The sequence below is a fragment of the Mytilus californianus genome, unplaced genomic scaffold (assembly GCF_021869535.1).
Source record: "Mytilus californianus isolate M0D057914Y unplaced genomic scaffold, xbMytCali1.0.p SCAF_1, whole genome shotgun sequence".
NCBI classification, from domain to species: Eukaryota; Metazoa; Mollusca; class Bivalvia; order Mytilida; family Mytilidae; genus Mytilus; species Mytilus californianus.
Genome location: NW_026262581.1, coordinates 136,671,685 through 136,685,199, shown reverse-complemented (window position 1 = coordinate 136,685,199; position 13,515 = coordinate 136,671,685). Strand labels below are relative to the sequence as shown.

At 30.7% G+C, this 13,515-nt stretch overlaps 1 protein-coding gene across 19 annotated transcripts in view; it reads left to right on the top strand.

The window, feature by feature from the left end:
* The window catches only part of LOC127735844 (thimet oligopeptidase-like), a 32,993-nt gene extending 21,397 nt beyond the window's left edge, over nt 1–11,596 (top strand). For 2 of the 19 annotated variants that reach the window (XM_052246240.1, XM_052246244.1), the window contains exons 15-18: nt 1,747–1,978; nt 2,153–2,284; nt 9,680–9,796; nt 11,420–11,596. In XM_052246240.1, coding sequence (XP_052102200.1) covers nt 1,747–1,978; nt 2,153–2,284; nt 9,680–9,796; nt 11,420–11,512 — 574 coding nt within the window. In that variant the 3' untranslated portion in view covers nt 11,513–11,596. The other 17 variants (XM_052246323.1, XM_052246281.1, XM_052246254.1 and 14 more) reach the window with 17 other exon arrangements.
* Nucleotides 11,597–13,515: the final 1,919 nt, after the last annotated feature.

Here is a 13,515-nt window from a genome sequence, read left to right as displayed (position 1 = left end):
TAGGTTAATATCAGCAATATCTCGGACAAGTTCTAAAATGGTGGACATCAACTTTTTTTAAAAGAATTATGTCCCTTGGAAATATAAAATTTATGGAAAATGGCCTCGTTAGCGCTCTCACAGGTACAATTCTTGCCAGATTTTTATAAAACTTATACTATAGGTCAATATCAGTAATATCTAGGACAAGTTCTATAATGGTGGACGATCAACTTTTTTTAAAGAGTTATGCCCCTTGGAAATATTAAATAAGTGCAACGCGGGGGACATTGGAACTCTGTTCTTTCATCATATTTTTTAAAATGTTGAGTTGCTGTATCCCAATATATACCCAACATTTCATGTTTTTCATATGAAGATGTCCTCTTTGGTTTTCATTAATAAACACTCAATTTGTTTTTTTTACAGTGGTATTATGGTATACCAATGTCCGTCAAGAAAGCTCCCTTTCGATTTTTTTTATTCTTGGAATTGTCATTCTAGAGTTACTGAACTTTGACCATTAGATTTAAGGAAATTTTTCATAAATACCTCACTAACTCCAGTAATCTTGAATTAATTTCCTCCAAACTTTACTTTACTGTGGGGATTGATGAAAGGAAGCGCCCTTGTTATTTTTTTAATTATCTGGTTTGTTGTTCAGAGTTACTGAACTTTACTGTTACATTTAAGGCAATTCTTCCCAAATAGCGCTTTGTCTCCAGTATTCCTGTATTGATTTCCTCCAAATTTTACTTCATTGTTGAGATTGATGGAAGGAAGCTCACTTTTGATTTTTTAATATTTTCCTGTTTGTCACTCCAGAGTTATGGGACTTTGATTGTCAGATAATATATCATGAAATTTGCACACAAAAAAATGTGAATAAAATGACTTTAGGTGTATACAGCATAGATAGAAAAGTTATAAATAAATATTGAAATTAACAATACACATAACACATATAAAAAAAATGTATATTGAATGAATATCATTGAGATAACATCTCTACACATTAATAAGAGATGGACATTAAGCAACCAACAATCAATCATTAATAAGAGACACATTTTGAGATGAGTTATCAATGATTATTATCTATTATTTCTACAGTTGTACACATATGAAGAAAGACTTTGAGATGAGTTGTCAGTGATTGTTATCTATTATTTCTACAGTGGTACACATGTGGAGAGAGCATGTGGAGAGAGACTTTGAGATGAGTTGTCAGTGATTGTTATCTATTATTTCTACAGTGGTACACATGTGAAGAGAGATTTTGAGATGAGTTGTCAGTTATTGTTATCTATTATTTCTACAGTGGTACACATGTGAAGAGAGACTTTGAGATGAGTTGTCAGTGATTGTTATCTATTATTTCTACAGTGGTACACATGTGGAGAGAGACTTTGCGATGAGTTGTCAGTGATTGTTATCTATTATTTCTACAGTGGTACACATGTGAAGAGAGATTTTGAGATGAGTTGTCAGTTATTGTTATCTATTATTTCTACAGTGGTACACATGTGAAGAGAGACTTTAAGATGAGTTGTCAGTGATTGTTATCTATTATTTCTACAGTGGTACACATGTGGAGAGAGACTTTGAGATGAGTTGTCAGTGATTGTTATCTATTATTTTTACAGTGGTACACATGTGGAGAGAGACTTTGAGATCAGTTGTCAGTGATTTTTATCTATTATGGTACACATGTGGAGAGAGACTTTGAGATCAGTTGTCAATGATTGTTATCTATTATTTTTACAGTGGTACACATGTGGAGAGAGACTTTGTTGAAGCTCCATCACAGATGTTAGAGAATTGGTGTTGGGAGAAGGAACCACTCAGTAGAATGTCAGCTCATTATAAAGATGGATCTGCCATACCTGATGATTTGTTACAGAAACTGTTAGATAGTAGGAAAGCTAATGCTGGAGTATTTAATCTTAGACAGATATTACTAGGGACCTTTGATCAGACCATTCACAGAATGGATCAGGTTTGCAACTTTTAATAAGATCATTCACAAATTAACTTTTAATAAGACCAGTAGCAGAATTTCGACATGCTTCTATTTTCACTTATCAGTTATGAATATGTTCAAGTCAATAGACTAGTTCATTCATATTCAGGTGTATTTTGTTAAATAATTAATTCTTTTTTTTATTTATAGGCTGACACAGCATCTATATTTTCCAAGTTGTCTGAGGAGACTTTAGGATTTCCAGCAACACCAGGGACAAACATGCCAGCATCCTTTGGACATATAGCTGGAGGTTATGATTCTCAATACTATGGATATCTGGTAGGTATTTCTGACAGCAATGTATTGAAGCCCTGATATTTGAGGAATTAGCCAATCAAATTGAATCTTACAAGCAGTGTTGCAATAGAGATGCCATTCATGACAAGCTTGACAGAAATATTAAAAGACCCTTTATAATCCTCACATCTTTCCAATCTGAATCCCATTTGTCACCAGAGGAAATTCATGGGTCTGATTGATCACATATCCATTACTTTCTACTATCAACCTAAATAATTTTTAACATGAAAGGAACTGATTGGTAGACCTACTACAGTCTGATTATAGAATCTTTCTAGTAGTGTACATGCATGATTTATCATTATATTTTTGAATTCGTATTTGCATGTGATGGATATGTTCTTTTCGCTTAACACAATTAATAATCAATATTGTTGTTTTACAGTGGGGTGAAGTGTTCTGTATGAATATGTTCTATTCACTTTACACAATTAATAATCAATGTTGTTGTTTTACAGTGGAGTGAAGTGTTTTGTATGGACATGTTCTAGTTACTTTACACAATTAATAATCAATGTTGTTGTTGTTTTACAGTGGAGTGAAGTGTTCTGTATGGATATGTTCTAGTTACTTTACAAAATTAATAATCAATGTTGTTGTTGTTTTACAGTGGAGTGAAGTGTTCTGTATGGATATGTTCTTTTCACTTTACACAATTAATAATCAATGTTTTTGTTGTTTTACAGTGGAGTGAAGTGTTCTGTATGGACATGTTCTAGTTACTTTACACAATTTATAATCAATGTTCTTGTTGTTTTACAGTGGAGTGAAGTGTTCTGTATGGATATGTTCTTTTCACTTTACACAATTAATAATCAATGTTGTTGTTTTACAGTGGAGTGAAGTGTTCTGTATGGACATGTTCTAGTTACTTTACACAATTAATAATCAATGTTGTTGTTTTACAGTGGAGTGAAGTGTTCTGTATGGATATGTTCTTTTCACTTTACACAATTAATAATCAATGTTGTTGTTTTACAGTGGAGTGAAGTGTTCTGTATGGACATGTTCTAGTTACTTTACACAATTAATAATCAATGTTGTTGTTGTTTTACAGTGGAGTGAAGTGTTCTGTATGGATATGTTCTAGTTACTTTACACAATTAATAATCAATGTTGTTGTTGTTTTACAGTGGAGTGAAGTGTTCTGTATGGATATGTTCTAGTTACTTTACACAATTAATAATCAATGTTTTTGTTGTTTTACAGTGGAGTGAAGTGTTCTGTATGGATATGTTCTGGTTACTTTACACAATTAATAATCAATGTTGTTGTTTTACAGTGAGGTGAAGTATTCTGTATGGACATGTTCTAGTTACTTTACACAATTAATAATCAATGTTGTTGTTGTTTTACAGTGGAGTGAAGTGTTCTGTATGGATATGTTCTAGTTACTTTACACAATTAATAATCAATGTTGTTGTTGTTTTACAGTGGATTGAAGTGTTCTGTATGGATATGTTCTAGTTACTTTACACAATTAATAATCAATGTTGTTGTTTTACAGTGAGGTGAAGTATTCTGTATGGACATGTTCTAGTTACTTTACACAATTAATAATCAATGTTGTTGTTGTTTTACAGTGGAGTGAAGTGTTCTGTATGGATATGTTCTAGTTACTTTACACAATTAATAATCAATGTTGTTGTTGTTTTACAGTGGATTGAAGTGTTCTGTATGGATATGTTCTAGTTACTTTACACAATTAATAATCAATGTTGTTGTTGTTTTACAGTGGAGTGAAGTGTTCTGTATGGATATGTTCTAGTTACTTTACACAATTAATAATCAATGTTGTTGTTGTTTTACAGTGGAGTGAAGTGTTCTGTATGGATATGTTCTTTTCACTTTACACAATTAATAATCAATGTTTTTGTTGTTTTACAGTGGAGTGAAGTGTTCGATATGGACATGTTCTTTTCACTTTACACAATTAATAATCAATGTTTTTGTTGTTTTACAGTGGAGTGAAGTGTTCGATATGGACATGTTCTAGTTACTTTACACAATTTATAATCAATGTTGTTGTTTTACAGTGGAGTGAAGTGTTCTGTATGGAAATGTTCTATTCACTTTACACACAATTAATAATCAATGTTGTTGTTGTTTTACAGTGGAGTGAAGTGTTCTTTATGGACATGTTCTAGTTACTTTACACAATTTATAATCAATGTTGTTGTTTTACAGTGGAGTGAAGTGTTCTGTATGGATATGTTCTATTCACTTTACACAATTAATAATCAATGTTGTTGTTGTTTTACAGTGGAGTGAAGTGTTCTGTATGGACATGTTCTAGTTACTTTACACAATTAATAATCAATGTTGTTGTTTTACAGTGGAGTGAAGTGTTCTGTATGGATATGTTCTAGTTACACAATTAATAATCAATGTTGTTGTTGTTTTACAGTGGAGTGAAGTGTTCTGTATGGATATGTTCTAGTTACTTTACACAATTAATAATCAATGTTGTTGTTGTTTTACAGTGGAGTGAAGTGTTCTGTATGGATATGTTCTTTTCACTTTACACAATTAATAATCAATGTTTTTGTTGTTTTACAGTGGAGTGAAGTGTTCTGTATGGATATGTTCTAGTTACTTTACACAATTAATAATCAATGTTGTTGTTGTTTTACAGTGGAGTGAAGTGTTCTGTATGGATATGTTCTATTCACTTTACACAATTAATAATCAATGTTGTTGTTTTACAGTGGAGTGAAGTGTTCTGTATGGACATGTTCTATTCACTTTACACAATTAATAATCAATGTTGTTGTTGTTTTACAGTGGAGTGAAGTGTTCGATATGGACATGTTCTAGTTACTTTACACAATTTATAATCAATGTTGTTGTTTTACAGTGGAGTGAAGTGTTCTGTATGGATATGTTCTATTCACTTTACACACAATTAATAATCAATATTGTTGTTGTTTTACAGTGGAGTGAAGTGTTCTGTATGGACATGTTCTAGTTACTTTACACAATTAATAATCAATGTTGTTGTTGTTTTACAGTGGAGTGAAGTGTTCTGTATGGATATGTTCTATTCACTTTACACAATTAATAATCAATGTTGTTGTTGTTTTACCGTGGAGTGAAATGTTCTGTATGGACATGTTCTAGTTACTTTACACAATTAATAATCAATGGTTTTGCTTAACAGTGGAGTGAAGTGTTCTGTATGGATATGTTCTAGTTACTTTACACAATTAATAATCAATGTTGTTGTTTTACAGTGGAGTGAAGTGTTCTGTATGGACATGTTCTAGTTACTTTACACAATTAATAATCAATGTTGTTGTTTTACAGTGGAGTGAAGTGTTCTGTATGGATATGTTCTATTCACTTTACACAATTAATAATCAATGTTGTTGTTTTACAGTGGAGTGATGTGTTCTGTATGGACATGTTCTAGTTACTTTACACAATTAATAATCAATGTTGTTGTTTTACAGTGGAGTGAAGTGTTCTGTATGGACATGTTCTAGTTACTTTACACAATTAATAATCAATGTTGTTGTTTTACAGTGGAGTGAAGTGTTCTGTATGGATATGTTCTATTCACTTTACACAATTAATAATCAATGTTGTTGTTGTTTTACAGTGGAGTGAAGTGTTCTGTATGGACATGTTCTAGTTACTTTACACAATTAATAATCAATGTTGTTGTTGTTTTACAGTGGAGTGAAGTGTTCTGTATGGATATGTTCTATTCACTTTACACAATTAATAATCAATGTTGTTGTTGTTTTACCGTGGAGTGAAATGTTCTGTATGGACATGTTCTAGTTACTTTACACAATTAATAATCAATGTTGTTGTTTAACAGTGGAGTGAAGTGTTCTGTATGGATATGTTCTAGTTACTTTACACAATTAATAATCAATGTTGTTTTTGTTTTACAGTGGAGTGAAGTGTTCTGTATGGATATGTTCTTTTCACTTTACACATTTAATAATCAATGTTTTTGTTGTTTTACAGTGGAGTGAAGTGTTCGATATGGACATGTTCTTTTCACTTTACACAATTAATAATCAATGTTGTTGTTTTACAGTGTAGTGAAGTGTTCGATATGGACATGTTCTTTTCACTTTACACAATCAATAATCAATGTTTTTGTTGTTTTACAGTGGAGTGAAGTGTTCGATATGGACATGTTCTAGTTACTTTACACAATTTATAATCAATGTTGTTGTTTTACAGTGGAGTGAAGTGTTCTGTATGGATATGTTCTATTCACTTTACACAATTAATAATCAATGTTGTTGTTGTTTTACAGTGGAGTGAAGTGTTCTGTATGGATATGTTCTAGTTACTTTACACAATTAATAATCAATGTTGTTGTTGTTTTACAGTGGAGTGAAGTGTTCTGTATGGATATGTTCTTTTCACTTTACACAATTAATAATCAATGTTTTTGTTGTTTTACAGTGGAGTGAAGTGTTCTGTATGGATATGTTCTATTCACTTTACACAATTAATAATCAATGTTGTTGTTGTTTTACAGTGGAGTGAAGTGTTCTGTATGGATTTGTTCTATTCACTTTACACACAATTAATAATCAATATTGTTGTTGTTTTACAGTGGAGTGAAGTGTTCTGTATGGATATGTTCTAGTTACTTTACACAATTAATAATCAATGTTGTTGTTGTTTTACAGTGGAGTGAAGTGTTCTGTATGGATATGTTCTATTCACTTTACACAATTAATAATCAATGTTGTTGTTGTTTTACCGTGGAGTGAAGTGTTCTGTATGGACATGTTCTAGTTACTTTACACAATTAATAATCAATGTTGTTGTTTTACAGTGGAGTGAAGTGTTCTTTATGGACATGTTCTAGTTACTTTACACAATTAATAATCAATGTTGTTGTTTTACAGTGGAGTGAAGTGTTCTGTATGGATATGTTCTAGTTACTTTACACAATTAATAATCAATGTTGTTGTTGTTTTACAGTGGAGTGAAGTGTTCTGTATGGATATGTTCTTTTCACTTTACACATTTAATAATCAATGTTTTTGTTGTTTTACAGTGGAGTGAAGTGTTCGATATGGACATGTTCTAGTTACTTTACACAATTAATAATCAATTCTGTTGTTGTTTTTTTACAGTGGAGTGAAGTGTTCTGTATGGATATGTTCTTTTCACTTTACACAATTATTAATCAATGTTTTTGTTGTTTTATAGTGGAGTGAAGTGTTCGATATGGACATGTTCTAGTTACTTTACACAATTTATAATCAATGTTGTTGTTTTACAGTGGAGTGAAGTGTTCTGTATGGATATGTTCTATTCACTTTACACATTTAATAATCAATATTGTTGTTGTTTTACAGTGGAGTGAAGTGTTCTGTATGGATATGTTCTATTCACTTTACACACAATTTATAATAAATATTGTTGTTGTTTTACAGTGGAGTGAAGTGTTCTGTATGCATATGTTCTAGTTACTTTACACAATTTATAATCAATGTTGTTGTTGTTTTACAGTGGAGTGAAGTGTATTGTATGGACATGTTCTAGTTACTTTACACAATTAATAATCAATGTTGTTGTTGTTTTACAGTGGAGTGAAGTGTTCTGTATGGACATGTTCTAGTTACTTTACACAATTAATAATCAATGTTGTTGTTTTACAGTGGAGTGAAGTGTTCTGTATGGATATGTTCTAGTTACTTTACACAATTAATAATCAATGTTGTTGTTTTACAGTGGAGTGAAGTGTTCTGTATGGACATGTTCTAGTTACTTTACACAATTAATAATCAATGTTGTTGTTTTACAGTGGAGTGAAGTGTTCTGTATGGATATGTTCTATTCACTTTACACAATTAATAATCAATGTTGTTGTTGTTTTACAGTGGAGTGAAGTGTTCTGTATGGACATGTTCTAGTTACTTTACACAATTAATAATCAATGTTGTTGTTTTACAGTGGAGTGAAGTGTTCTGTATGGACATGTTCTAGTTACTTTACACAATTTATAATCAATGTTGTTGTTGTTTTACAGTGGAGTGAAGTGTCCTGTATGGACATGTTCTAGTTACTTTACACAATTAATAATCAATGTTGTTGTTGTTTTACAGTGGAGTGAAGTGTTCTGTATGGACATGTTCTAGTTACTTTACACAATTAATAATCAATGTTGTTGTTTTACAGTGGAGTGAAGTGTTCTGTATGGATATGTTCTATTCACTTTACACAATTAATAATCAATGTTGTTGTTGTTTTACAGTGGAGTGAAGTGTTCTGTATGGATATGTTCTAGTTACTTTACACAAATTAATAATCAATGTTGTTGTTGTTTTACAGTGGAGTGAAGTGTTCTGTATGGACATGTTCTAGTTACTTTACACAATTAATAATCAATGTTGTTGTTGTTTTACAGTGGAGTGAAGTGTTCTGTATGGACATGTTCTAGTTACTTTACACAATTTATAATCAATGTTGTTGTTGTTTTACCGTGGAGTGAAATGTTCTGTATGGACATGTTCTAGTTACTTTACACAATTTATAATCAATGTTGTTGTTGTTTTACAGTGGAGTGAAGTGTTCTGTATGGACATGTTCTAGTTACTTTACACAATTAATAATCAATGTTGTTGTTGTTTTACAGTGGAGTGAAGTGTTCTGTATGGACATGTTCTAGTTACTTTACACAATTAATAATCAATGTTGTTGTTTTACAGTGGAGTGAAGTGTTCTGTATGGATATTTTCTATTCACTTTACACAATTAATAATCAATGTTGTTGTTGTTTTACAGTGGAGTGAAGTGTTCTGTATGGATATGTTCTAGTTACTTTACACAATTAATAATCAATGTTGTTGTTGTTTTACAGTGGAGTGAAGTGTTCTGTATGGATATGTTCTTTTCACTTTACACAATTAATAATCAATGCTTTTGTTGTTTTACAGTGGAGTGAAGTGTTCGATATGGACATGTTCTAGTTACTTTACACAATTTATAATCAATGTTGTTGTTTAACAGTGGAGTGAAGTGTTCTGTATGGATATGTTCTATTCACTTTACACACAATTAATAATCAATATTGTTGTTGTTTAACAGTGGAGTGAAGTGTTCTGTATGGACATGTTCTAGTTACTTTACACAATTAATAATCAATGTTGTTGTTGTTTTACAGTGGAGTGAAGTGTTCTGTATAGATATGTTCTATTCATGTTAAACAATTAATAATCAATATTGTTGTTGTTGTTTTACAGTGGAGTGAAGTGTTCTGTATAGATATGTTCTATTCATGTTACACAATTAATAATCAATATTGTTGTTTTACAGTGGAGTGTAGTGTTCTGTATGGACATGTTCTAGTTACTTTACACACAATTAATAATCAATGTTGTTGTTGTTTTACAGTGGAGTGAAGTGTTCTGTATGGACATGTTCTATTCACGCTTCAGGAAAGAAGGTATTATGAGTCCTAAAGTTGGTGCAGATTATAGAAAGTACATCTTACAACCAGGTGGATCATTGGTTAGTTTATTTTACTAGTCACATTATATGACATTTTGTTCATATATATTTTATTACTTTGTGAAATAACCAATATTTACATTTGATTAAAAAAAAGGGAAACACAAATGGGCAATAGAAATCATAAGTCCAATAAAAACAGAACACCATGGCCGAGAAGAAAAACTTCAGATTATGCAACATGAACCCAACCATAATCTTGTTAGGAGCTAAGGTTCTCTGGAGGGTAAACAGTTCCTGATGTCATATTCATTATTTAGAATTAAAGCCTACATATAGTTTATATTAATCTGGTTTAACAGTTCCTGATGTCAGATTCATTATTTAGTATTAAAGCCTACATATAGTTTATATTAATCTGGTTTAACAGTTCCTGATGTCAGATTCATTATTTAGTATTAAAGCCTACATATAGTTTATAGTATTCTGGTTTAACAGTTATTGATGTTAGATTCATTATTTAGTATTAAAGCCTACATATAGTTTATAGTATTCTGGTTTAACAGTTATTGATGTTAGATTCATTATTTAGTATTAAAGCCTACATATAGTTTATAGTATTCTGGTTTAACAGTTATTGATGTTAGATTCATTATTTAGTATTAAAGCCTACATATAGTTTATAGTATTCTGGTTTAACAGTTATTGATGTTAGATTCATTATTTAGTATTAAAGCCTACATATAGTTTATAGTATTCTGGTTTAACAGTTATTGATGTTAGATTCATTATTTAGTATTAAAGCCTACATATAGTTCATATTAATCTGGTTTAACAGTTATTGATGTCAGATTCATTATTTAGTATTAAAGCCTACATATAGTTTATATTATTCTGGTTTAACAGTTATTGATGTTAGATTCATTATTTAGTATTAAAGCCTACATATAGTTTATATTATTCTGGTTTAACAGTTATTGATGTTAGATTCATTATTTAGTATTAAAGCCTACATATAGTTTATAGTATTCTGGTTTAACAGTTATTGATGTTAGATTCATTATTTAGTATTAAAGCCTACATATAGTTTATATTATTCTGGTTTAACAGTTATTGATGTTAGATTCATTATTTAGTATTAAAGCCTACATATAGTTCATATTAATCTGGTTTAACAGTTATTGATGTCAGATTCATTATTTAGTGTTAAAGCCTACATATAGTTTATATTAATCTGGTTTAACAGTTATTGATGTTAGATTCATTATTTAGTGTTAAAGCCTACATATAGTTTATATTAATCTGGTTTAACAGTTATTGATGTCAGATTCATTATTTAGTGTTAAAGCCTACATATAGTTTATATTAATCTGGTTTAACAGTTATTGATGTCAGATTCATTATTTAGTGTTAAAGCCTACATATAGTTTATATTATTCTGGTTTAATAGTTATTGATGTCAGATTCATTATTTAGTATTAAAGCCTACATAAATAACATAGTAGGACTGAGACTAGAGATGAATTAGTAAGCTTTCACCTGTGAATATGGAGTTTTTCACACCCACCAGTACCATGTACTAACTTCTGGTTGACTTTCTGTGTACTACTCCAGGGTGTTCAAATCTACACCTGTACATATATTAACAGTGGTAAATATTAATTTTATTCTTTTCTTTTACAGGATGCCAGTGATATGCTTAGAAATTTCTTGGGACGGGATCCGGAACAGGAACCTTTTCTTATCAGTAAAGGACTATCAACACTGAAAGTATAAAACAATTGTAATACACTGCCTTCTTACACAAGCCAGGAATTATTCTATTGGTTGCAATCAGAAATAAATTATTTTTTATATTAATGTTTGTTTTTTCTAAGACTGAATCCACATTTATGCTTATGCTTGATTGGATGTATTTTGTATTGGGAACTAAAGTTATTATTTTTCTTGTATGAAAATAACGGAATGATATTTTTGTAAGTTATTGTAGGCCTTACATTCTTTGTTGTATGCAGCAGTGCTTTTCATATTTCTTTGACTATACTTACTATAAACAAAGCCATGTAAGTACATCATTCATAAAACAGCACATTGATATGCTAGAAAAGACTGCCCTAGTAGAAGGTTTACCATTTTTTCTTGTATATATTTTGGCAGTGTAATGATTCAACCAAAAAAGGATTCTATCCCAATAGCTGTCATTTTCTATCTGTAAATTACTGTTGGTAACTGCAGATAATAACAGCAGTTCATTACAGACATTAAAATTGGAACAGTGTCAACTGTTGGTGAAACCAGAAAAAATTACTTATTTTATTTGGTGTTTAAGGTGAGGGTACCCAAATTGCATATATTTTGACAGTTTTCTCACCTACATTTATTTATGATCTAGACAAAAGTTTCCGTATTGTGTTTATTTAGTAGATGTATTCTTATTTACTGTATAATTCCACCAATTTAATTTTGAATCCATATTGAATCATAGAAAAATGGGTTTGAATCCTCCTCCAAACGACCCATAATTCTGTAATGAGGAGTACCTTAATTGCATCCATGATTGAATTCACATCTTTAAAATCGAATAATTGATGTTTTGTTTTATTTCTTCATTTATTTAGAACAATTTGACAAAATTCCATGCTTACTATTCATTTGTTTTTAGAAATGAATGCCCTTTACACACTGTGGATTTCACACATTCTCCTTTAATGTTGACCGAGGACTATTGTTTACTTATTGATTCACATAGCACAGTATTCCTTGTGTTAAACTTGATTAAAGAAAAGTTTTCTTTACTCATATATGTCAGTTCAGTTAATGATCCAAAACCCAGTTACTAGTAACAACTACTAGCATTTATAAATAGAAAATGATTGCTTAGTAGACAGAGTCTATTTTGGTGTAAAGTGGTATCCTGTATGGGTCATGTGTAAATTGTGTGACATATTTTCTTATTTTCTATCATAGAATAAATCATTTTTCATTATCTTCATTTTACTATCACAGTTCTAAAACACTACACACCAGTGGCTGAAAGTTACAGTACTCAATATGACCATCCATCTGTTCTGTCTTTCTGCTATAAGTTTAGTGGGATTGTCAAGTACTTTTGGAATCAATATCTGCATCGACAGCAGGTAGTCATTACTGAAATTACCATGTCTTTGTTAAAGATGCCTCTACACTTATTCACAACTTTATTAGAATTTGGGATGCTTTCGAGCTGACATCTTGTAAAGACACCGGTCTACTGAAAATTGTTGAACCTAGATTTCTTTTGGTTCTCTGTCTCACCTGTTTTAAGTCAGATTGATAGGAACTACTTGTGATAGACAATGATATTTTTTATAAAGTTGCATTACTATCAGTACATATTAGTTTGAAGACTATTTTGAAGCCCTGCCAACGAAGGTCATGGTCCAGTGACTTTCAATTAATTACCATTTTTCAATGTTAAGTTTTCTGCTTAAGTTAGTTTGATAGGAACTACTTATGATAGACAATGATATTTTCTTTAAAGTTGCATTACTATCAGTACATCTCAGTTTGACGATAATTTTGACGCCCTGTCCTCTATGTCATGGTCCAGCAACTTAGAATTAATCAGCAATGTTGCTGTCCATCAGATTGTCTTTTTCAGAATTTTCTGCCGACAGGCTAGACATATCTCTGTGTCAACAGTTTATTATTCCATGAGTTGCTGTTACATGGACATATATACTGCATATCTCCTCTAATTTTTACATTTATGTATAAAGGGGATAAAACAGATAATCCCT